We start from the raw sequence: 26,888 nt of genomic DNA, 5'->3' as shown, positions 1-26,888 counted from the left end.
TATTACTAATCTTGACAAGAGACACGCGAGCAATATTATAAATAAAGCTTATTTGAGAGTGTAAATGTGTGTGTGTTTGTGTGTAGTCGTAAATCAAATTTATCAGCTATACACAGCTAATTACATACATTTAAAGTACGACGATCTTCAATCTTTTTCGAATCGCGTCCTTTGTCTCCTTCGGTACATATGGATTCTTTAATGGATCTGCGTTTACCCTGCGAACGTAAGTAACTAGTAGATTGCCAAACACAAGGATTTAAGCCGAAGAATATTATATACATTTGATGAGTTAACAAGCCATTAAAAAATTGTTACAAAATGTTTTCACATATTCTGTGACGGCATCTCTGTTGAGATTATCCGAAAGAAACTTTACCTATAAAGGGATGGTGCATTGGCGCAATTAACATTGTACCACCAGTCGCATGCAAATTCGTGTTGATTAAAGAGCGTTCCATTGGTGCATAAAAAGCTGGCACCCTGATGCCCCTCACGCCCGTCGTGGCAAACGTGATATGCCTGTAACAATATTAATATATTATCATATATTACATATACATATATATGCACAAACACTAAAACGATTAAACGACATATATACAACATGTTTCGCATAGATTAGTCTTATGCGGAATCTATTTAATTATAACAAGTATTTTGAGAAATGGAAATTTGTACATTAATAATGAAGAAAGGATGAAGAAAGTCGCGCAACTGGTGCAAGCTGGTCGAATAAGGCTAATATGATGCTTTTCTGTTACATAAACATCGTAATTAAGGAATTAATGCGAAACATGTTGTGCAAGTTTACTGAAAATAATAGGAGTGACGTGAAACGGTAGGATAGAAGTCAGGTTTAAGGAAATACAAAGGAAGCGAATGACATTCTTGAAAAGGAAAGTTTAGCGCGCGCTCTGGAAATCAAGTTGCGATGCATGACGGAGCATTTGAGTCACGTAACGTCATTTATGTCAGTGCGTTTTATTGTTCGTGAAAGAATCAGCAATATCTTGTATTGTTGCATGTTATTTTCACGACAATCATCGCCATAAACCACTCAGGTTGATTTCGCGAATGCGAATGTCAGAGAGAATGTAATTCGAGAGAAGAGATAGCTTTTTCGAAATTATATGAAGATTGTCGAAGAGAGCGAGAATTGCAAAGTTATAACATTCGGCGTATCTCGACACACCGCGAGAGAGGCTGAGTCAAGCTCAATTACGATAACAATTTGCCAAGACTGTTCTCTTGCAGAGTTTGTCTTTCGTCTTTCACTAAGGCGAGATCGGTTCTTATTCCCGCGTTGCCTTGAGGTTTTAATAATGCCAGCCCGTTCTCTTACATAATAAATCCGCTCTACTTTGACCGCGCGCGGCTCGAGCGCGCATGAGCGCAGCATGCGCGCTCGAAATCACTGTGCACTGGAATGATTTTACCTTGTTCTCTGAGCACAGCTCCGCTCGCATCGGTCTTGTACGACAGAACGTGACACGCGACAGAAAGCGTAATACCGCGCGTGGAGAGAAAACATCAATTTAGAAATATGTATATTATTATATAGCTTGATGTCGCGTCACGTCGCGCGTCGGCGTCAATGCCATCGATGCGATTACCTCTAACGTTTATACAATTTTGTTAAATTATTCATTTCGTTTCGAATATCGTCATCACATTTCGAAAAATGCCAGGCACATCCACGTCTACCAATTTTATACAAATAAAATGCAAATATATATATAGAGATAATGTATTTTTTTTACTCAAAATCAATCGTACATGGAACAACGCGTTACCTTTATGCTTTTCTGCTTTCGCCGTTAATTATCCTTGATACTCGTAATACGTTTTTAATTTTTTCATACTTTTGCGTCATTCGTTCCTTAAATAATGGCTCCGTACTGGCGCGGCGTTTCTGAAGTTACGAGTATGCTTGAGTTATGTACATTATATGCTCTTAACATCGGGGGGTATTTCAGCTTATAATCAACTTAATTCAAGTCATCACGTGTCTATATCATTTTTTTTAATTGTTGTCATCCATTACCGAAAACTTTTCGTATTAAGATATATAATTATATAAAGTAATTCTGATTACTTTCATAAAAACGATATTAGCAACAGCGTTAGTAAGCGAAATATTAAAAGTAAATGAAATATGATCAAGTACCTGACAACCGGTTTCCACGTTTGCGTACATTCCTGGTACGATCGGAACGTGTGCGCAGGAAAAGCTGGTAGGCGGCACTGTGTGATATATGGGATAATCTATTCCGGGGATTCCAGGAATCTTGCTCAAATCCTGATCTTTCTTCGATTCTTCTTTTACGACAATGGGTTGCCGAAAACCCACTACCGGTTGGAAATTTTGATATTCGTCGTAATAATCGTTCACTACTATTCGTCCCTGCAATGAAAATTTACAGCGATCTATTACCGATATCGTTGGAAAAATTAAACGAAGCGTTAAATAACAAGTTTGTCTGTTAGATAGATAGATAGATAGATTGTTAGAAGTAATCATAAAGATACATAGTTAATCAACGTTAATAAAATATGGGACTCTTTAAATGAAGTAATAGGTGATCAGGCGTTTTTGGAATTTTAATGTAAGAAGTAATCTCTTTCCGCTATCGGATCATAACTCGCTTTCACAGTTTAGAAAAAGTTTGGAGTCCAACAGAGTGTAACGAACCTTCGCGAAATGTTGCCTTGATCTATTCAAAGCCAAGGACGTTTCTTTATATCATCTCTCCATGCTGTTATTATATTACAAAGTAAATCAATTTGATGCCTTACTTTAATTCCAAGAGATCAATGGGGGCTCATGTATCAACGTATTTCAATATAAATACGATAAATAGCACAATACAGCACATCTGTGTGTAAACTAATACTGTAAGTGTACGTCATATACATATATATGACAAGCAATTGAAATCTTGTAGTAATAATGACATATATGTGTTATGTTATGTACAAAATTTACTAGTGTTACTACGAGATTTCAATTGCTTAAAAAATCAAATCACGTATATTTCAGAAAAAAATATCGATATATTCACGGTTTGATAATTTATTTTCATAAATTTAGAAAAAGAGAGAGAAGCAGTTCGTTGTCAGTATGTTAGTGACAGATCTAACAATAAGAAAAAACACTCATAGTGAATACAGTTCTTATCTAATACTTATTAATAATTACTAATAAAATTCTCCATAAAATGCGTATCTGGAATAATATAATACAATTCTTAGGAATCTAGTTACGATCCTCTGTATTATATGTATATCACAACTGTTTTTAACTAAAATGCAAGGAAAATACATAATTCAAGTAAAAGACTAACTATATTTTAGGGACAGTTCGTCCATGAAATATAGTTTAGAATATGTGTATAAAGTTTTAGGCATGTTATATACGTATAAATATATAAAAACAAGTACTTTTTCAGAATTTAGAATTATTTTTGCCAAATAAAACCGAGATTTACCTGTACAATAGTCGAATGGGGCGCTGCCATAGCGGCGACCAGAAATACGACAAGGATACTACGACTTCCCGACATGACCGCACTGAGTTTGAATATGAACGAAACTGGACCAGTTTCCGCTGTGAGGCCGTGCTAGGTATACGAGACATTATGTCACATAGAGAAAGAGAAAGTCTAAATCGTACGTAAGCAAGAGGTTGAGCCCCTTCCATTATCACCCTAAGAGATAAACGCGTCATTGTCGGTTAATTGCACATCATGAAACAGAAATTTGGTCAAACTATAGGCTGTCGACATCGTGGAATTGTGTCGAGATTGATGTAACTTGGTGCACAACACAGAATAAGATATAAAGAAGTTTCGTCTTGCGATTCTTCTTTTCGGAACAACACAAGATGTTGACGACAAAAAGGACACAAAAAAAGAAAGAAAATAAATAATTCTATATTTTGGACCGATTAAAATCTTGATATTTTTATTACAAAATTACGTATTCCAATAACTTCGATTTTTTAAGAGACTTTCTTCATTTTTTTCGAAAATAATTTTTTTGAAATAAGAGACTACCGATGGCTATCAATAAATTTGATAAATTTATAGACAGCAATTTTGAAATTTTAATCTATAGGTAAAGAAGAAATTCGAATATTTTCTATTTTTTAATTGTATTTTTACTTATTTTTATTATTGAATTACTTTTTTTTAATGGAATATTATAAATTGGGGAACTTTAACGGATAGCATGTAACAATTATAGTTAATGAAACGTATATTATCTATGAAAATAGCAATCAGATTTATTTAAAAATAAAATAAATAAATAAAAATAAAAATTAAAAGTAAACATAAAATAAATGAAAAATATATCTAAAAATTATGCCATATTATATAACAACGTTTATACTATTTATTTATTTTTATTTTTTTTCTGTCTTGTATTTTTTTAAATTATTTTATGTGATTTGACATTATTAGATTGAGAGGAGAATATATTTTTACATTCATATTTCTATTGATATCAGGTATAGCGCAATGATTTTTTTGTGTTTTCGGTATAGGTTTAGCACTTGACTTGAAAAATGAATTACTGAAGCACTGGGAATTTTATTTTTCAAATTTTCAGCCCGGAGACCTCTATTTGAATTTTGAAAAATGTTTTATGAGTAGAATGTATTTACTTTTTTACAGTTTCGGTATTGTTGCGTAGGTATTATATATGGTAAAAAAGCTGTGGTCAATCACTATAATTTGTATTTTTTAACAAAGGAAAATTGATAGTACAAATTATACTCAGAGCTTCAAAAAACAATAATAAAGAAGAACAAGAGAAAGTTGGAGAATGTTTTATTTTATGTTTTGTACACACATTACTAATTTTTACCATCTGTCCGCAAAGAATTTGAGCGCTGTAAGTAATTCGTTTTCATGACTCTTCTCTTTTTGCAAATTATAACTTTCTGCCTCGTTGCAATTCTAATAATTAGTAATGTAACTCTAACAATTATGTTCCTAATTACAATGAATATCATTAAAAATGACGCTAATGTTGTCTAATAAATAACGTAAATTAAGATCTAAAATATATTTGTTTTTTTAAATTTGCATTATATAATAAAGCTTTATGCTTACATTTTTACAGTAGTTATTGTCTTAGTTTATTCACGTCATAATAATTTTTAAAGTTTATCTTTTATTTTTTTTTCGTAATCTTATAATAGTCTTATATCTTATATCGCACGCAAAGAAAGGAAGAAATCTATCTCATCGACTACCTTGCGCAGTCGCTATTATAGTCACCGAAGATTATCGCCCTCTACAGATACGTATAAACAGTCAGAGATATCGTCAGATATCATTAAAATATTAAATCACCAGTCAGATATCGTTGATCCTTTTACAAATAAACATATAAAATTATCAGTACGCAATTTCCCCATTTTGAAAATATTCACATATTCCGAAATAATTGCGATTTCCACAGACTTTTAAATCAATTTCAAACTTAATTTTAACAAAATTTTTAAAACAGCAATCAATAATTTATTGTAGAAATAATTAAAAATGAGAACAATTATAAAATTTTAGAAATGTATTTCTGACACAACTGGACACACACATGCACATACACGTGCGAGCGCATGAAAATTGACTATTGTGTCATAGGAAATCTAAATGTGTCATTTATATGTAATATTTTGATAGACTAGCTGTCATATAAAATATACAATAACTTACTTTATACATCTAATCATGAAGAAATACACTTTTAAACTAAGAAAAGAGGTAGATGATTTAAACTATATTTCTAATAAATAAAACAATTTTAAGAATAACAAATTTATGTACTTACAAAAGCCTAGATAATAAAAGTATTCTAGAATTGGTATATCTAATATACTAATTAAATATATAAACATATATATAAGCTTGCATAAAAGTTTCTTTCTTTCTCGTTAATCTAAATTTGCTGATTTGGATGCCAGATTATGGATAAACGCAAAATAACTCGGAATAAATAATGTGTTAAGCATTCTCTTGTTATTTTTATAAACTTTATACAAGAATAATTCAATTTTTTTTTTAAATTTATATATTAATTCTTGCACTGTACGGTATAGAACCACTCGCATCGGTTGTTTGTCTCGCAAAACGCAGTTCCCGGTGGACACAGTGAGGATGTTTTTGACCAATCTGAGCAATTGTGAAATACCTGCAAAAAAATAAATATCAAACGAAAAAGATATATATGCATAGATAGCTGTTATATCTAATGAAGTAAGGTCGCTTCCGGAAAGGACACTCGCGTATTTTTTAAATTTATCAATCTTATCATTCTTTGTGCTGCGGTTGGCAACTTTATTATTCCGAGTTAAAATTTATTATCATATATTTATTATCAATTTGTATTTATAAACTATTTCTTAGTGTATTCATCTGTTTCACAACATTATTACTTCTGAAGCATTTTACTGAATTGTAATCTTACAATCGCAAGGATAGATAAAATGAAATTAATAATTATATTTGCTCTCTTATAATTGCTACAACTTGCTTATGAGAAAAGCTTATCACATCAAACAATTGACAAGTTGTAATCGTTTAATCTGTTTATGTGATTACGCAGAATTTTCCTTGTCTATACATGTATGGAATTCGTACGGTAGCATTCGGTCAAAGTACTTTAAAGTTTTCATATCGTGCGAGAAAATCGACACAAATACAACAACGCGAAGGAAGAATCGCAAAATGTTGCAACGTATGCCGCAATTCTGTCAGCCGTTTCGTTAAAGAATTAATAACTATAACATATAATAGACGACGTTGATCTAGATTACCCTACACCGAACGTAGAAATCCGGATGAATCGTACACTTTGCTCATCGCGGCCATCGCCCGAAAGTTTTGAAATCACTCGTTGGGTTGGAAACAACATCGTGACGCGATACGATTAATAATACGTTATTGCTCCATGACATCGTAGATCGAATATCTTGTAAGATAAGATCCAGTGATTTATTCGTGCGAAACGTGATGCTCCAATAAAATTTACAAGAAAGATCAAGTACATACTACAATTACATATTAACATAGCAAAAAGACGTATCGACTCAATTATAAATATATTAAAGAGATGCGAAATTCAAAGATATTGTTTCTCTCTCTTTTTTCTTCACGTTTCGTTTTTGAATAATGCAAAAGTACACTTATTTTTAATCCCATCGTCAATATATCCATCACAAATCATAGTTTCACTCTAATTTGAGTCACAAAAGATTTTATCTATTTATACATATGTATGTGCATACATATATATATATTTCTAATTTGGTTGAGCGTGATAATTTCCAGATTGTAGCTTTTCATTTGTTTTCGTTTCGCTTTCACAGGAATAATGATATAATTAATATTCAAAGAAAGGACAGAGGAAACTGTTTTTACTTGGCATTTGGTTTCGACGTCTGCGAACACTCCCTTTTTTCCACGGCAAGAAAAATTGGTTTCCGGTATATTTGTGAGACTTGTATAAGCAGAATCTTGAGATTCTTTGGCGGCATTCGATTTGATTTTCTGATGAAGCGTGGACGATAGTTTCGATTCCTGATACTTTCGACCCTGGCGATGCTGTTGATTTCTGTCACTACTTTTCACGTGCCTCAAGGATCGTCCATGGAACTCATTGAGAAATCCTTGGTAATCCGTAATGATCTAGCAAACGATATATGACTGAGTTAGTTTAACAACACGTAACTATTGCTCACACTGGATAAAATTGCACAAATTTCACAAATTCCATATATAAGGAAATATAATCGTAAGACATTACCTGATGTGAATCGAAGAGTGCTAGATTGTTAACAAAGTAACCGTCAAACGGTTCGTACACGGTGTCCCACTCATATCCCGTCTTCCAGCTTGATAAATCAAACAGGTTTCTGTCAGCCGGAAATACGAAAGGCGCTGCAATAGGCTTGTAAACACCTGGTTCGACGGGTGGTGCGATCGGCACAAACTGTCCATAATTCGAGTAGCTCTGTGCCTTCGGATAGCTTCGTAGTTTGACGTTTTCAAAATTGTTTGGTGTTTTGTGATTCGTGTGCATAAATGGTCTTCGTATAATGTAAGTAGTGTCGACGGTTTTCGGGTAATTATAGTGAGGTCGACCTTCCGGCGGTACGTATCGACCGTCCGACGTTAGATAGACCTTGATTATAGATGAAAGTCAATGAATCATTAGATATAAAGTATACTGAATGAAACAATAATATAAAATAATTAGGAGAGTAATCTAACACTGTTCAATAAAAAATAAAGAAAAAAATACTTTTTTCGAGAGAATGCTCAAGAACGAGAATAATTGTTTCTTATATAATAGTTTTTTGATGGGCACTGAATACGATTCCGTATGTCAAATTGCTCCAAAAAACTACGGGAAACGATTATTCTCGTTTTTGTGCATTTTTTTTTGTTGAACTTTTTGTAATACTTTCCCCAAATATCCCTGACCTGAATAACGTTATAAACGTTATTCCGTCTATGATATGGCTCATGCACACAAAAACATGCCTTTATTATCTCCGGCATTCTTTGATTGGGATGAGGATGCTTGTGGATGTGCCGAGCATCCAAGACGACGCCGTCCGGCACGGTAATACCCTCCTTGTTTAACCGATTCAGCGCCAGCCGATCTGTTCTAAAAGCTTCCTCTGGAATCTTGCCACCCAACGCTGGTAGCACTTGCTCTCGAAAAATCTGCCGCTTTTGCTGCAATGGCAATCTTTCGCGATTAAGCGCAGTAGGGAAGACCGGGGCTAGTTGGTACATGGGGCAGGTGTACACGGCAATTATTGCAAAAGTAACAAAAGATAATATTGCATAAAAAATATAGTATTTCCGCAAAAACATTGCGATAATATTTCAATTTATAGTTACTTTAGGCTGAGTAGCGTATTTTCACAAACAGAAAATATTTTTAATTTTGTATAGCCAAAAATAAAATAAATCAGTGATGTATTAAATGTTACAATTATAAATCTGGTCATCATATCATAATTCTAACTGTCTTTAAAATCTTTACTTTAAACGTAATAACTTCCAGTTATGTTAATGTCTTAAAAAATTTCTTTTGGTTAAACAATAATCAAAATATCTAAATATGGCAGGTCGGGGCAGGTTGTTACTGCTGTTCTACTTATAATTTTGACCAACTCCGTCGATGTAACACATAATTTCGGCATAACACAGCGACAGATATTTTAATCTTATGAAGATTTCACCGTTAACGTCTCTTATTTCGTATCAGAACGAGTCAATATAGAACATCAGTTAAATTACATTTATATTATAATTTTGCACTCAACAATGTAAGTGTAATATGACACATATTGTTACATGTTGTTATTTCTCTTTATTAAATATATTATACTTTGAAAATCACAACTTAATCCAGTACTGTAACAACTTACTCGTATATGGGGCTGGTTGTTACAAATGTCGTCACCTTATAATTAATTATTATTGGTGCAACAATATAATTAATTATACTATTTGGTTAAAAAAATAATTTTTGTGTTGTATAAGCATGCGCCTATTAAAAAATTCTTTTGCGGCTTGTATTCCATTTATTAGTTATGTGTAAAAAAAAAACTTTAAAAAAAAGTGTACCAACTAGCCCCGGTCTCCAAGGCAATCATTGATTTATTGTTCATTTCAATGCAATCGATTTTGTTGCTGCCTCTTGCGCACCTTGGAAAATGTCAATTATATCTTATTTAAATTCAGAATATCACCAATTACTTAATAAAGTAATACACATTGAGCGCGCTTGTACGTACGGCTAAGCACACGCGTGTTCTTTTAGATATAAACGTTGCTGTCGTTAATAATCTCTCCCCGCTAAACTTTCACCGATTATACGCAGTTACGTCTTCGAGTCATCATCCTTCAACAAGATCTAACAATCTGTGACTAATACGATATATCGTACATTTTTTGTCCGTCGCATCGTGCGCGTTGAGGGAGGGATTGTGAAAAAGATCGCTTACGCTTACAATTCTCGATTACTTAACCTTTTCTGCATTAACATGCCCTGACAAGATCGCGGTTGCCAATAACAATCGACACCAATATCCTTGCCTGCTTATTTTCATAGTGATTTCTCTTATACTAGTTTCATCTGCCGTCCGCAGTTATATCATCGAACGCATCTTTTCAACAGATTCTCGCTTTGATCTGAAACATAAAGAGTACTTTGTAAAAGATGTGTGTGTGTGTGTGTTCAAATCCGTTCAAAACGTTCAAATCCGAGTAGTTTTAACCGGTTCCGAGATAACGCACTTTTTTGGTCTAATTTGCTTCTATTAATTAGGTTTTTATCTCGGAACCGGTTAAAACTACTCGGATTTAAACGTTTTTTTTTTTTAATGTAGGTAATTAAAAACACTACAATGTTTATGGGTTAAAAATTGACGCTTTAATTTATTAAATAATGATTAAATAAAAATTTATTAAATAAACAATTAGCGTCAATTTTTAACTCCATCATTCACCAATCACGTGTATACTAAATTTGTCTGAAAACTGACGCGCGCTATAAAAAAGACATCTCATACCTATATGTAGAGAAAGGTGTTGTACACATATATATGTATATATGTGCGAAAAAGCCTCCGAGATTATCGTTTCGCGGCACGGGATTGCCGCGCGTGCATACTTTAGTGAGTATCTGTAGCTGTATGTACATACATATTTGGCGCTTCTCTCCCAACCGGGTGAAAATACACGCAACTCGTGTGCACCGCGTAATGCGGATACGCACGATTGGCATGGAGGAGGCTAGGTCAGCTAGATTAATGGATAAACTCTAGCAGCAATGCTCGTGCGAAGGCTTCGTGTTTTCGTATATACTTTTACATCATTATTGAAAAAAGATGTAAGCTGCGCTTCGATTATTCAATTACGAATAATAAATGCCCGCACATTTTACGAGATATATGTAAATTGCGTGAGATAATATATGTTTGCGTAAACCTGTTTGCAACTGTATTGTGTTACACTTACAGCTCGATTCCCACACTCGTAACATGTTCTCAGGTTTACGTAAATTTAATGAACCATATCCAAGAACCTTTTCCCCTCATGAGAATTTAGCCTTTTATTTTTGCTGTTTTATCAAAACATACATTGCATTATTTAGACATAGGATCGCCTCGATCGGTGATCACTGATAATATAGATTCATCTTAAGCTCAAAAGAATCAGTACTCAACTTATTTACTCGAGAAAAAATAAAATTAAAATATAAAAAATATTTTACATTTACGTTAGTCAATCTAATTTTTAATAACAAATTCAAGTTTGAAATGCCAAGTTTAAAAATTGGCACTATAAAACGGCCTAACCAACCATCTATGATGTCAACATATAGAACGAGGGATTCAAACGTTCTATTTAGAAATCAGCGTATCCGCCACCTACATACCAATAGCACGATCGCTCACCGCTATCCTTTAGCCTTGTTCTAATTACGTCTCTGAGATATAAGTTGCCGCAATCTTCTTCATCTCGACTCGCTGCTACGTAACGAAGAGTGAGTGTACATACATGGGATATACGGGAAAGAGATTAATACGCTGGAAACATTCTCTATTAATTTTACACTATTTTACTTTAAAAAGTCTTCGGCAAATATTCAGCGAATTTAGATATACTTAAATTTTATTATACCATCTATGATGTGTGTGTGTGTGTGTGTGTGTGTGTGTGTGTGTGTGTGTGCAAAATTAATACACTGAGAAAAAAAAATCGTTGATTCAAAGAAATATTATTTGATTTAACTAAATGCAGCGGTCACGGGCTGTCAAGCTAACATTTGTTAATTCAAAAAATATTATATTGAAATAAATTCAGAATTTCTTAATATTACTCACGTATATTTGATTTAAATATATTAATATTTGCATTAAACAAATCACTACAACTAAACGAGTTTAGTCAAATTAACGACATTTTTTTCTCAGTGTATATATCATAATTCTATATCATAATTCTTCCGGTTTCCGTATATAGCTATTATTTTTAATAGCAAAATAAAATATGTTCATTAATTTTTGATCTGATAAAAGCATTACAGTTCATAAGACGTCAAAATTAAATGAACGAAAAGGAATCAGTTTAGAAACAGAAACAGAAGTATTGCTAGTATAGTAATAAATATCGAAATCGTATCATATCGTTCAAATATAACGTTTAAAAATATAATAATATCGAACTACGCAAAAATAACAGTTACTTATTAACTGCAAAATACTGTGTAGATATAATCGATGGTCATAGTGGCAATTACAATGAAAGGAAATGAAAGGATCCACTTTCTATACGAGATGACTTCAGACTAATTTTCGAATGGCGAACAAACGACCTCGCTATTGAGAATGTTCTTATACGGACAGATTTAATTTTGATGCGGTTTAATCTGTCATGGTCGAGTGGGCTTGTTCGGAATCGAGTTTACCTTTCTTCTTGCTACACTGCAATATGTCATGATACTTTTACTCGTACAGCGCATCTTTCTTAGTTCGTCTCTTTGAAAAACGGCGGCGCTGTCGAATATTCCACTTTACATACAATCGATGATTATTTTACGATTTTTTCAAATAAAGCTATAAAACTTTATTTGATGCATTATAATCATCTTTTGTGGACTTTTTAAATTTCGAGTTAAGCTTGAACAGCACCTTTTAGCTGAAATTTCGCTTCTTGCGCAATGTACAATTATTTAACATGTTTTGATGTCCTTCTTTATTACCGTGGTCTCAAGTAAAAGCAAGCTCAAATATCCTTTCACACGAGCGTAATTCCATCGGGTGATCATCAATTCGCGCTCGCGTTAGATCATCCATCCGGATGTCCGTATCGCTTAGATTCTCCGCGAACTTTCGCTTTCTCGCGATCGAGATTTTACGCGAACCTAAAGTTGCCACTATAGAGCACATCTGTAGATAGATGCGCCACGTAATCAAAGAAAGTCGAAGAATCATGCAGGATGTTACGTTACTCTTCATGCTTTGCAATAGATTTCAAGTACCTACTTTACATCTCCCGATGACACGCGGGCAACCATTCGCGCAACCAACAACCAATAGCTAGCAGAAACTATATATATGTTATATGTACTACGTTCTAAAATACATAATTGTGAAATTAAAATCACGCTAATATCATTTTGATGAATCTCTGTCAATTTTTTCGCTTTTTTTTTACATACGAGTTTACAACACTTTTGAGCTTCTCTTTCGAAATTCCTCTCTGGATTAGTCCTACGCTACAATCGAATGCCTACCTTCCGAGTCATCATCGAACAGTATAATATGTAACTCGACATTGCTAACGACAGAAATCGCTTTTGCATTCGACACAGTAAGACATTCAGGATATTTTAAGCCTTTCCATTATTGCAATAGAGTTCCAAGTTATAGGTGTAAAATTTATATAATTTATACACCTTCAATGCGCTATTATTGCGAGCGTTCGATCGAATCATATAATTTTATATTATAGTTTTACGCATGTTATAGTTTTTGGGCTAAAACACATTTTAGCCCAAAGTGTGAGTCACATTAAGCAAGGATTACCCTTAACCTTTACTATATCATTGATGCGAGTATCATTGCTGTAACGTAGCACGAGATCGCGGAAATTGCGCTTCTCGATCGATAGCTCGAAATATGAGAAAGAATTACAACTTAATAATTTTGATAGCTATTTGATTCTTAGAAATCAATCTCATGCAATCTCAAAATTGAAAACAGATGCGAAAGATAATATTAGAACACGTAAGTAAAGAAAACAAATTGATTTACGAGCCTATTTTCTACATCATTATTGAAATAAAATATTTTATTTTATAAAATAATATAAGTGGAAATAATATTAATATATTTTATAATTAAAATGTATCACGAGCATGAACCATATATATATTCGTCGAACAGCGCTCATAAGCAAACGTTTCCTACGTTTCCGCATTCATCTTCCCTTGGTCATAATTGTGACATTTTGTTATAATTGATACAATGACGGTGCATGACAATAACAATGAATTAAGTTAACTCACAAGCATAAACGTAATTAAAAGCAATCGCTCGATTACCGCAACTATTAGGCTATGAGCACATATTCGTGATTGAATCTGCTTTACGCGTGGAAAAAAAATAGTTGAGAAAAGTTGTTTTAACCTCTAATTACCACAGTCTCTAATTGAGCACCGACTGGAGTCTCGGGATCGCGATAATGAAATGTTAACTCGTGGCAAACAATAAATGAAATCGCCGAGGGAAATGATCGAGTACATTAATCATGCAATTTATCAACAATCGTTGAACGACTTATATTAGTTCGGCTTTCGTACCAATAAATTCAATTCTATCTCATTTTGAGAGAAATTACGTTGAGAGAATTGTATCTGCGAAAGTTTTTCATTATATTTATTTGCCACTAATATTTGTCTATTTTTTTTTACCAAGAATTTACGTTCAACAGTTATTTTGACCGCGTACACAAATGCACTGCACCTTATATAACATTTTATAACTCGTTTGGTACGCCACAGCTTCTCGAAAACTTATGCGTTATCAAAAAACGTTATTTATATTGTTATAAAATTTTACATTCTTGTGCAAAATTATGAATCTTAATAGAGAAGAGAAAAGTGTCGATTCTCATTGAGAAAAAAGTAGAGAAGAAAAGGAAGAAGAAAAAAAACAAAAAGAGACGTTACGAGAAAAAATAGAATAGTAAAATTCTTATTTTTTGATGTTAATGATCGAAAGCTCCAAAAATTTTGACGTGAAAAATTGCACGAAAAAGATATTTTCTGTAGGCATAAGAGAAGAGAAGAAAGTTTCTCTAACATTTCTCTACAACATAAGATCACAAAGACTTTAAAGGAAGATTAATGATAAATTTGTCGGCGTAGTGATGTCCTTGCGAAAGCAATTACATAATTTTACTATATAAAACAACCGATGAGATAATGATTTTGATCCAATTTGATCTAATTCATAAGTCTATATAATATAGAAACAACATATATATTTTTAACTAGTAATTTTTTAATAATCTTGTACTTAAAATAATTTAATTGTGCATTGCGCGCGAGATTATATAGGCATATGTATATATGATACAAAAGTAATGTGCATTAATTAATTTTAATATTTATATTACATCTCTTATAAACTTTTCGAAAAAGGTATTTGTTATAAACGACGAAAAGACAATAATAGATATAGAATAATGAAGATAATGCATACCTTGGAAGTTTATGATAAGTTTTCTCCCAACTTTTTACATTTAAATAAAACACATACTCTTCAAAGATTCGCACCTTGTACACCTTGTCTGTGAACAAGGTTACTAAAGAATATTTTGAAGAGAATTAAATTTCTTTTGCTGTTCTGACTAAAAAGTATATCTTTAAAATGCACACCGCAAGGCAATCGGTATATTAAACTACGTAAAGACCGGGTCAGAGGAAGTTGAAGGATGGTGAAGATGATACTGAGCCTGTTGGTAAGAGTTCGCCTCGTGATATACTCGGGGAGGTTGAAGCGCACACGTGAATTGTGTTTCAAGCACTTTCACTAGACGATCGGGATAGTCGACTCTCTGTCTCTTTTTCTTTCTTACTATTACTTCTTTTTATTATTACTATTATTGTCCTTTCCGATTGAGATATGCGTCATATGCGATTAATTGAGATTAAGATGATCCAAGCCGCGACAATCGTTAGATCATCTCGTTATCATGTTTTTGTTGCAAAATCCAGCGGCATAATATTTAAGATATTGTAAAGTTTTTATCAATTATTTATCAACAACAACAACTGATAATGGTAAAATTATAAGCCTTCATTAATAATAAACATAAATAATAATTTGTTCGTCTGTTCCTCCTTAAACATATATATACGTAATGCGTATATGATATAATGCACGAATAATACATAACGCATTGTATCATATGTAGGTATAGCGTGTAATACAATAGTTTATTTTATAATATGATCCATATCAGTATAAATAAACAAATTACGCGCATGGATAGTACTGCAGTGTCATATAAAATTTTGATTTATAATTACACAACACAATGCACCAAGTTCAAATATATATGTAGATCAGGAAAGGAAATAGAGAGAGGAAGAGGTACGAGTAAGATCTTTTTTCCATAGATGTAACGATTTCATCTTCTGTCTTACAAAGATGTAGTATATTGTCGTTTTAGATAAAAGAAAAATGCACGTCCGTGTTGCTCTGTATACACTATATGTATGTACATTGCTTATTGGATTTAGCATTAAGTATATATGAAGTCGCTTATTAATGTCATTTTGTTTCATTTTCTTAAATGTTAAAATTGGTAAAACTCCTGTTTAGGGGATGAGGCACCTCTCCAATGATGTTGTCCTTCACATATATTCTTCAAAGGGTTTTAGTTGTCGCTCATTGTTTATTAAAAAGTTATTAACAAAATAAATTTAATGAATAGAATGTAATTTTCTGCATACAAATTTTTTCAAAATTTTATATTTGTTATTAAAGCCCGTGCCAGCCATTTTTTTGGAGCGCCGCGAAAAAACGGTGATTACGATTGCAGCCGTTGTAGTTATCTGTAACAAAAAAGCAAAAGGATTCTTAATCTACTTGAGTGTGGCTATCGTCTAAACTAGAATCATGAAAAAATATTGAAAATTTAAAAAATTATAGCGATTATAATTATTTTCGTTTTTTTTTAACAGACGTTTTTAGTTATAATTTTTTAAATTTTCAATTATCAAAACTAAAAACTAGGGTTTTACAGCAGTTTATGTAGGAACATGCACATGTCTCCATCTCGTCATAAATAAATACTAGCACAAATCGATCACTGTAAGAGGATTATAATTTCCGACTGTAGGTAAAATAATGTATAATATCGGCTGAAATTAATAATTTGCAATTTGCATGTTAATTTATTTAAAAGAAATTACTCTGAAACGTGGAAATCCTCACTATTGCATGTATATTTAAAATTAAAATTTTTAATATGTTATATGCTGATCATGGAGAATAAATTATGCTTTATATATTATCTAAAATAATACTTTATAATATATTTAAAGATGGAAAATATCAAATCTATAATACTTTATAATATATCTAAAGATGGAAAATATATTCGCACAAATACAAAACTGATTAATTATTCTTAAACTTCACTTATTGTGAAATAGTACTTATACAGTAGATATTTGTTTTCTTTATTCCTTATTGTGTTATTTGCTATAATATGTTTATTAAAAATATCTTGGAGTAAAGAAATAAATATAATAGATGAATCCATGTCGTGCCAATCTTTTTCGTTTTCGTCAGTTTATTTGTGGTGGTCCCGCACACGCTTTTGCAGCTCGTCAACTCCATTCTTTTTGCTTCCTCGAGCAATTTCTCCTTCTTATATCGAGTTTTCTCTATACATTACACCTTCTGCGGTAGTTTTACCTACCGCCGCGCCTATTTTGCCGCGTGTTCAGCAACATTGGCAACATCAGTTTTTCCGTATTTCAAAGAAAAATCCTTCTTTTAGATGACAGTTAGTGTATCACCTTTACTTAAGCTACATTTAACATATTGGTATATACCTAAGGGATAAACATTGAATCAACTTTTGACCATTATCGGGAAAAGTTCGGGACTTAAAGAGTGATTTTTTCACAATACGGTATTGCACAGCCTTAAAGTTTTCCAAAGCCATGTGCGCGATATTTTTCAATATATTCTCGAATCAACTTTTTCATTGGTAAAAATTTTAATTGAGTTCTATTAAATGCTATATTTTTTCTAATAATAACTTTTAACATAAAATTTTATAAAAAATTTTAAACATTTTTTCTAATCTAACAATTTTTTAAAATTAAATTTATTTGAAAGAAGTGATATACCGGATGATGTCTAATAGAAATTTTTATAAATAAGGATTAATAATTTCAAATTTGGCAGAGAACGTGATGTAATTAAAGGAAATGCAAAACGAATGACTCCTTATGTATAATAGAATGATAAAATTGATAACATACCTACCGATAGTACGTGTATATAATCAGCATATAATACGTTTGCATTATAAGAATATAGAATCTATGATTAAACTGATTATTAGGTATATATTCGTGTCCGTGCCCGCGCGCTTATCATTGCTCAGGCATCGTTAAATATTCTCGGGTGCGGTGAATGGCTTTGAATAGCAACGAAGTGACTGGCCGCATAGACGGAACTAATTTTCAGAATAACGTTTCCAGGTAATGCATATATCTGACACTATGCCTATGTCAATCGATTTATTTCGTGCAATTGCAATTAATTAATTCACACATCTATTAGACGTGCGTGCGTGTGTGTATGCGCGCGCGTGGTCATTAGAAATTTACTTAAACTTAAATTAAATTTACATTTATTATAATCAAATAAACAACTCTCCTCCCCCCTTCTCCTCTCTCTCTCTCTCTCTCTCTCTCTCTCTCTCTCTCTCTCTCTCTCTAACAAAATAGATTATTTAACTTACAATTTTGAATAACTAAATTTTTTCCGTATTCTATTTACGAAAATTTAATTATAGGTTGTTTATCAAATTCAATCAGAATTAATTCATATTGGTCGCGTTTCTTATTGCCTGACGTGGCTGACGCCCTATAACTTAATTGCCTATCATTATACAGTTGGTGTTAACCGCCCAAGGTAATGGGCCGTGCATGGCATATTTGGTGCATTAAAAAAATATTACACGTTACCAGATTATTTATTTACGAATGCCTTGGACAACGAATTGGCCTTGCAGACTACAAAGAGTATCCGCATGATAATATCGCGTAACAATACCACGTTTAAGTATAATCGAAGGATTTCAAGTGAAAGTATTTCCTTAACGTGAGAAAGGTTGCGACCCGAGAAAAATCAACCTTTTATCCGGGATCAAATCTAATCTCATTAATGAAACTTAAACAATTTCGACTTAAATGGAGAATAAACAACAGCTATATATGTGCTGCATTGTAATTTGCAATCTTCTTTCTTCCTTCTTATTAGTTTTCTTATTTCTTTTTAGTTTATTAATGACTATTGAAATTACTGTTATTACATTTTACAGATGTGCGTGCGTATTTTTAGAAATTATAAATACAATGGAATAAATTATTGGATCCGCCAGTGCGTAGATATAATAATCGAGATTAAGCGACCCAACTGGCCAATTTCTATTTATTCATTCGTCTCACAACGTTTCGACCCCGATTGGGTCCTTCTCAAGTGAGATTATACATAATTACGCAATAATATCATGTGTCGCAAGACGTTGCGCCCAAACCACATCATGCAAACGCCACGCTAGAACGAACAAATTGTCAATATAAGTATGTCAAATATAAATTATAAAAAAGTGGGAGACATATCGCAAGTACATCGTGAGAACTTACATATTAAGTGCGTCAAAAGAACAAAATAACAAATTTCCGAGAGCCGCCACGCAAATTCCGAAGGAAAATGGACTGTCCATTTTCTCCACTGGCTCGATTCCGTGCCATATTCAAAATTATAAATGATTGTTTAAATATTGACAACAATATCGAATTTGTCGTAATAACAGCTACACACATTGCATGTGTGTTGTATTACATTTACATATTGTTGAGTAGTAAATTATAACTTGCATGTAAGTTGCATGTTAATTGGTGTTTGCTGGTTTAGCTTTCGATAACATCTTGCGATTAAATCTCATGAGACAACGCAGTAAGAATGTCTGCAAGGCTTCTGTTCACTCACTGCAGCTATTTTGGATTGATGACGTCAGAAATGAGAAAATATATCATGAAAATTCTTGCAACGTACATTAAAATAAGGCTGTTTTTCAATAAAATAGCATTTGTAATCTAGAATAGATAGAATAGACTTGTAAAATATGCCGAAAATTTCTCTTTTGTTTGGATAATTTCTAAATAACTCGTATATGTCGAATTGAATTGTATCTAATCAAGGATGAAAACAAGGTGCCAAATTAAAATAAATATTTGCTTTGATTTTTTAAAGTATAACAAAATGGGAGTCTTTGGTATATTTTAACATTATAACAATTATTTTAAATATAAAAACACTACATTGAAAGGAAAAATGGCGCTGTACTTAGATTTATTTATTTATTTAAAATGGCGCTGTACGTTGCAAGAATAATTTAGCTTGTTAACGTCATTTTTCACGCCTTGTAGTTCACAATTTTGCCAAGAGGAACTCTATGTCAACGTGGACTTGGCAATCGAGTCAGTAGAAGCCTTATCTTAAGAGAAGCTTTTTGCCTTCAAATCCTAAAACAGTTTTAAAAAGTTGACGTATTTAATTGTCTATGTAGTATACCAATCTTCTTGGATATAATAAAAATACGAATTAACGAGCGACCGATATGACGGCCGAGTTATGAAAAAACTAAATAATAAATCAAGGATTTACAAATCAAGGATTCAAAGAGAAAGTCTTTTTGCCATGCGTGAGAAAAATTGCGTAATTAAAAAAATATAACTCGTTATCGAGATCAAAGTACGAGCATCGATAATTCAAGTACATTTTCTTTCCTGCACTTATTTTCAAATTAGATAACGAGTACGCAACTCCATTGCGTTCGTGACACATTACAACATGCGAACAAAGGTACGGACGGGATGTATTTGCGGCGTTCTAGAAAGGCAAGCGATAACCGAAGCGTGACGCCCGCTTCAGTTTGTGAACTACATATTGTGTATCATGATTTCAATGTAAATGTCAGCATGTATACAATATTACATAATTTTGTAATAAAAATTATAGTGTATTGACATTTTTTTCCATTGAATAATTCTACTTTAGCACTATATATCTGACTGGCTGTTTTTCATCGAGACACAATTCGATCCTCATATAGACGGTTTTAACTTTCTGCGCGGCGACGACTTCTTCGGCGATGTCACTGGTTTTGTTAATTTTGTGTGTTTGGTTTGGCATTTAATTATAATATCATCATTAACGTACGCGTTCACTGAATTTATAGTTATTTACGAATATACATGAGAAATATTATTGTATTTTGATTTGAAATATATAATATTTATCTGCCGCAAAAAAAGTTCTTTTTTCCACAAATTATATATGTATAAACTTCCGCACAGATAATTAACTCTGCGCGGAATTAACACTCCGTGTTTTTGGAGTACCTACTCACCCGGACACCTCCCTCTGGTTTAAGTCTAAAGGGTTTTTGAAAGCGCGTTTTTGTGATACAAAAAATCTATAAAAATTCATCTATCATTTTTAAGGTTTCAAAAAGTGATTTCTATACTTACATAGGCCGGCCACTGTTGCAATTCGCTTCGCAAGCGCTGAAGCTGAAGCTATTGGGAATCATATAAATGAAAACTCGACTGTGCCCACGGACCCATGGTCCATGGTGTCCGCGCAGTGTTAAAAATGTCATGATATTTACATTCGCTATGTCGCATGAATTGCGAGTATTATATACTATCACAATGTATTTACGTGTAAATATTTATTAATGGAATTGCTAATTAAGGAATTTGCACCTTACGAAGTATATTCTGTATCCTCAAAACATACGCGGGATGGGGGAGGGGGAAGTACTTATCAAGAATATTAAATAAAGAACGAAAGCAGAGAGATTAATCAGATTACTCTTATATTACATATATATATTGGCAATATCACATATTGTTGGCGTATTACTATTATTATTTTTGAAAACGTACGAAGAATTTTGTATCAATCTTTGCTCAGTTAACGGCTTCATTAGTTAATTTTTACTTTTAATCTCGCGAGAGAACAATTGATATATGATTTGATAATCTCGATGTGCGACGTGGCGCGTGTATCTCAAGAGAATACTCGCGCTACACCTGACCTAAACGCGTCGCACGCATCTTTCTGAGATGTGCCAATCTTCTTTTGTTCCTAGCGGCATTCGCCTTCGCCTCGTGTGCAGCAGCGTTGGCTTTGGCAGCTGCGCGATTCGTGTTCGCGAGATCTTGCCGAGCGCTTTGCAATTGATTCGATAGCTCGTCCACTCGTCTCTTGGCCGCTTCTAGCAGTTCCTCTTTCTCTCGCAGCGATCTCTGTGCTCCGCTAGCGACCGCCTGCGCGTTCGCCGCATTTGATTTGGCTGTACGTACTGCATTCGTCAATGTCTTCAGCTGCATTTTCAGAAAATTGTTAGCGCTTCAAGCTGCACCAGATCAACGTTTTATAGAATTGAGCATAATTGTGCATAATAAATTTCTTTACAATAATGAAGGGTTTGACACGATGCTTGTTAACATAACAATTAAACTGATTATTAAGATCGCAATTTAATCACATTCGAGTTAATGGTTCTCAGCTGTGGCAGAAGGTCACATTAAATTGTAAAACCGGGTAGCAATTGACGCGTAGTTCGAAATATAGCGGTAATATTTATAATACACAAACTAATATTAGGCCGACGATCTGCCGATGATGACCGATATAGTCAGTTGTACGTGTATATGTGTATACTAGTTTCCATCAGTTTCACGTAATTGTAAGTGTTAATCAACGATAGGTGAAGAACTAAGAAGAGAATATAAAGAAATTAAGGAAATTAAGGGAGGAAAAAATGAACAACTACACAAGTCCAATGTCAAAGTGTAAAGCCGCAAAAAGTGTTTAAATATAAATAATAGATCCATAAATCAAGGCTTACAATTAAATCGTATGTGATCTAACTAAACAATGTAAAAGTTAGGATAAAGTGCAAAATGTCACCGTTTATCCTGCCGATGTTACATAGATATTATTCGCATTTAACTCGTATTGTGACCTGTATTTTGTATGTCTTGTTTTTTACCTATCGTATACCTGATCTTGTGATTGCCGTGCCGCTTGAACCGCAGCGTTCACGTTAACCTGCGCTTGTTGCAGAGAAGATGTTTCTTCTCGAACTACCGATCGTGCCTCCTTCACTTCCTCTTGCAGTTGTTCGACCATCGCTTCCTTACCCGATAAGGCCACCTCAGCAGCTTTCGCAGCTTGAACCGCCTTCTCCGCCAGTTGAGCCTTCACCTATTACGTGTATATACACACATATAATATATTTATATACACGTAGCGCATTTCTTTAACAAAATACCAATCTTAACACACGTGCACAAATGTAATTAACAAACGCTCGCGCAAATCGCTCGCATACCGCTAATTCCACGACAATTTTACGCGTTTTAAGTTTTATCAGATAATATCCGTACACGCACGTACGCACGCACGCACACAGATGCAGATCTGACAAATATTAAACGAACGGAATTAAACGAAAAAGAAAATTTGAAAAAGTAAGATTAATTCTCTTAGTTTTCTTAATTTTTTAATAAATTGTCTCGTATCTGGGAAATATCACAGGAGCAAAATGCATTGTGAATGAAATATTTTCGAGACGTCACCACTGTCGTTCGACATCTTAGCAAAACATCTTTTTGAATAATGACATATATAATAAAATTAGGTACTTGACGCGCTGCTTGCTGACCAGCGATATTCTGCGCTTCGGACGCGGCCTTTGCTTCCTGCGCTGCTTTCTGCGCGATATTGCTTGTTTTTTCAACAGTTTTCTTCTGTAAAGTATTCGGTAAACTGTCATGACAGTTTGTGCCTTCAGCATGACGCGTGTCTCTTTGATTCTATAATTTTTTCGAAAAACAATACTATCATAATCGACGTGTCTTCTGTATCAGTATTTTAACAATAAATGCTTGTATTAAAATATTAATTGTAATTTTCATTCGAGTTTCGATATTAATTATTCTGCTATCGTTATTATTATTATTATTATCATCATCATCATCATCATCATCATCTATTATTATTATTATCATTATCATTATCATTGAAATAGAAAATAAATAGAAAATAAAAAGAATAAGAGAGAGAGAGAGAGAGAGGGAGAGGGAGGACACAGTTCAACAGTATGTAGTTTACACAGTTCAATGATATGTATCATTTTTAATCAAGAAACAGAAATATCAAGACTCAATTATCAATTGTATATTCCCATAACATCAAATGCAATGATAGAGCATCAATAATATTACGATGTTATTGAAAAGTTGAAATTATTCAAATCTGATTGATGTTATATAGAATTATATAATATTATATAGAAACTTTTAACAAATAAAAAAATGTATTAACTTACCGCACTAATCGAGGCTTTATGAATCCGTCCACAATCGGATATTGCGAACATCACTATGACTGGAAAACGGCATTTTGGTTAGAATAGAAATGTCAATTGTTCAGTGTAAAATGATGTCAATAATTAGTTATATAGCTCGCACTCACTGATGTAAAGGACATGAGAAATATTCATTATAATGAGTAAATGCACGTCGTACTCATCAAAAAATCATTTTAAAATGCGACATAAAGTCGCACCATATGTTTTGATTTGATGACGAAAACGGATAAACGATTAGCGCTTTTTTTTCGATAATTTGATGATATTGTTATGTGAAGTTATATATGTTATATTCTTAGTGTTTTTATATGTATGTATGTACATACATACATACATACTTGATAGAAGTAAACACTCAAAAATAAAATTTAATACAATTTTAAAATGTCTCAAAAATTATATGTATTTTTTCCAAAGTATCATCGCGTACTTGGCCGATATTTTTGAGCGTTTACTTCTATCAAGTATTTTTGAAAGAGAAAATTCGCATAATTTGTACTCTTTTTACACTTTTATGTAATCAACACTTCCTTAATCCCACAAGGAATCGCGCAGATAGAAATCGATATCTAACCACGCAATCTATTTTCTACAAATAAGCTACAATAATGTTTCGCAATTGTAGAAAATCATAAGAAGTCTAAATTTCAATGAATTCTTCAGAAACGCACACATATATACATAAATTCGCGCGCGTGATTTATGATGTTTTTATTGATTGCAAGGAATTGTATGCATAAATATGTATGCGTCTTGGGAGAACGGAAAAATGAAGGTATAAAAATATCTTTTTTTTCAATAATTTTATTTAAATAATGTCAATATACGTCAATCAATTAAATCTCTTTTTTAGATAAAACTTTAAACAAAATAACATTAAAATATCATTCCTATTCACCAATTTGTTATGTGGATCCTAAATAACATATTAATATGATATCAAACTTGTTTTTTTAATTGTATTGAATGTAGTCTTTTACTCTAAGCATACAGTGTAATATTCGTCATGATAATAAACAAAAATTAATTAATTGGAAATTGAAGTTTTTTTCTCTTGGATCAATGAAGGAATGAGAGAGAGAGAGAGAGAGAGAGAGAAATATGAAGAATGTAACATAATAGGCGGAAACAAATATTAACAGGGCGCTATTTTGAACGTCTGCAATCCCTTCCGTGACTATAGATTAGCTGGATTAGCTTCAGACAGGAGCTATAAGAGCTCCGATGAACGAGTAACTGGTATCAGTTCTCAACTCCTTCTTCGAGCAAGGACAGCTCCTATTCTCTAAACGCTTGACTGGCACGACTGTCAAGAGTAAGTATAGAAATTCTCTTCACTATTACTCTCAAGAAATCTCTTTCTGCGTTTGCTCGAAAATAACATAAAACTCGAAATAAATATTATTGCAAAAGTAATTTTTTAAAAATTCATAGTATCACATACAGTCTTTTCTTAATTTTTAAATATAATAAATAATGTATATTTTTTATATGTTTATAATAAAGGTTTATTTTAAATTCCTTTCGTAATCAAGGAGATACTTTCTCAGACTTGCTTGTATAATCAAAATACGTATGCACAGACTGTTTAATACAGACAATTATAATGTATTCCGCGTGTTCGCACATAGCATATTTTAGCTATCTGTATGAAAAATGTTTTCTTTCACCTTCTTCGTGCCATAAGCTACATTCCGTCTCTAATTCAGTTCGAGAAATGTATAGTAAATTTTAGCATATCTCTTTAAATTTTGATAAAAAATATTTTTGTCACGTAATTGACACTTTCTTCTTTCATTTTCCTACATTAACGTTCGTTTTCTTACGTTTCTTACATTTTCTCTAAATTTTCTTCTCTTTTTTATATCTTTAATTAGAATTAATCTTGCAAAATTGCCTTTTATCCGATAAATTACAAAACATGATTTCTTTATATATTTTTGAAATTTTTATGATGTATTTATATATCAATTATTATTAACTAGGCGAGCAAGCAGCTCAATTAACCAAATATATTATTATACGCAGCTAGATAGTTATAAATTGTGGACATGATAAAAAAAGTTGATCTATGTTCATCTTTACTAGCTGCATTGAGAGGAGAAGGAGTGCTCGCGTTATTAGTTTTCAATTTTCTTCGGTAATTATATTGTCTGTAATAATTTACACGTTTTGTTACAAAATTAAATCAAATATTCTTTTTCTTCCTTTCTTTATCCGAAATAATTTTCGAATTGTTAGGACAAGACAGTTTCTAGGTCGATTGTATGCATTATTGACGTCGTTTGTTTTTTCTCGTATTCAACTTTTCATACAAACAACTCATACCAATGTAATTATTGTTGTATTAATCATTAATGTAATAAATAAGACTATCAATAATAAATCTGTTACTAATGATTAATTATTTAATTATATTTAGAAGAGGATTCAATTATAATGCCAAATTTTTTATTTAATTTTTTACGTAATTATTTTATCCTTTCATTATTTTAACAGATAAAATGTTACTCTGTAGATTAAATAAAAGAACTATAAAATAACACACACACACACACACACACACACACACACACACACACACACACA

At 32.6% G+C, this 26,888-nt stretch overlaps 3 protein-coding genes across 6 annotated transcripts in view; 1 reads left to right on the top strand and 2 right to left on the bottom strand.

Moving 5' to 3' along the window:
* Window positions 1-26,888, top strand: part of LOC112463255 (late embryogenesis abundant protein, group 3-like) — a 65,519-nt gene that overhangs the window by 34,170 nt on the left and 4,461 nt on the right. Inside the window, exons 1-2 of one of the 4 annotated variants that reach the window (XM_025029531.1) lie at window positions 22,169-22,216; window positions 25,442-25,614. The exons of 2 other annotated variants lie outside the window; for them this stretch is intronic. The gene's annotated coding sequence lies outside the window, so the exon portion shown is untranslated. Of the gene's footprint in view, window positions 1-22,133; window positions 22,217-25,441; window positions 25,615-26,888 lie in introns of those variants that run through there. One more of the 4 variants, XM_025029532.1, reaches the window with a different exon arrangement.
* Window positions 79-10,171, bottom strand: LOC112463380. The gene is made up of 9 exons (XM_025029789.1): window positions 10,058-10,171; window positions 8,556-8,753; window positions 7,816-8,193; window positions 7,431-7,697; window positions 6,096-6,201; window positions 3,492-3,610; window positions 2,171-2,407; window positions 380-522; window positions 79-218 (listed from the first exon to the last, which is right to left on the bottom strand). The coding sequence occupies exons 1-9, from the start codon at window positions 10,136-10,138 to the stop codon at window positions 131-133; spliced, it is 1,617 nt and encodes a 538-aa protein (XP_024885557.1). The 5' UTR covers window positions 10,139-10,171; the 3' UTR covers window positions 79-130.
* On the bottom strand, window positions 21,946-24,431 carry LOC112463379. Its single transcript, XM_025029788.1, has 5 exons — window positions 24,404-24,431; window positions 24,258-24,316; window positions 23,572-23,742; window positions 22,928-23,131; window positions 21,946-22,245 (listed from the first exon to the last, which is right to left on the bottom strand). Exons 1-5 carry the CDS (start codon window positions 24,429-24,431, stop codon window positions 21,946-21,948), a joined length of 762 nt encoding a protein of 253 aa, XP_024885556.1.

The sequence above is a fragment of the Temnothorax curvispinosus genome, unplaced genomic scaffold (assembly GCF_003070985.1).
Source record: "Temnothorax curvispinosus isolate PA1 unplaced genomic scaffold, ASM307098v1 QBEX01013138.1, whole genome shotgun sequence".
NCBI classification, from domain to species: domain Eukaryota; kingdom Metazoa; phylum Arthropoda; class Insecta; order Hymenoptera; family Formicidae; genus Temnothorax; species Temnothorax curvispinosus.
Note: the sequence above shows the minus strand (reverse complement) of the source record. Positions and strands in the feature narration are given on the sequence as shown.

Bases quoted from the DNA above. Each gene is read 5' to 3' on its own strand.
- LOC112463380 (XM_025029789.1), bottom strand. From the start codon at position 10,138: ATGAAAATAAGCAGGCAAGGATATTGGTGTCGATTGTTATTGGCAACC. The intron at 8,194-8,555 runs GCATGTTTTTGT...TCTATAATCAAG, and splicing joins GAATGCCGGAGATAATAAAG to GTCTATCTAACGTCGGACGG. The intron at 2,408-3,491 runs GTAAATCTCGGT...TTTTCATTGCAG, and splicing joins CCCATTCGACTATTGTACAG to GGACGAATAGTAGTGAACGA.
- LOC112463379 (XM_025029788.1), bottom strand. From the start codon at position 24,431: ATGAATATTTCTCATGTCCTTTACATCA. The intron at 23,743-24,257 runs GTAAGTTAATAC...AAAAAATTATAG, and splicing joins ATAAAGCCTCGATTAGTGCG to AATCAAAGAGACACGCGTCA. The intron at 23,132-23,571 runs GTACCTAATTTT...TACACGTAATAG, and splicing joins GTCAGCAAGCAGCGCGTCAA to GTGAAGGCTCAACTGGCGGA.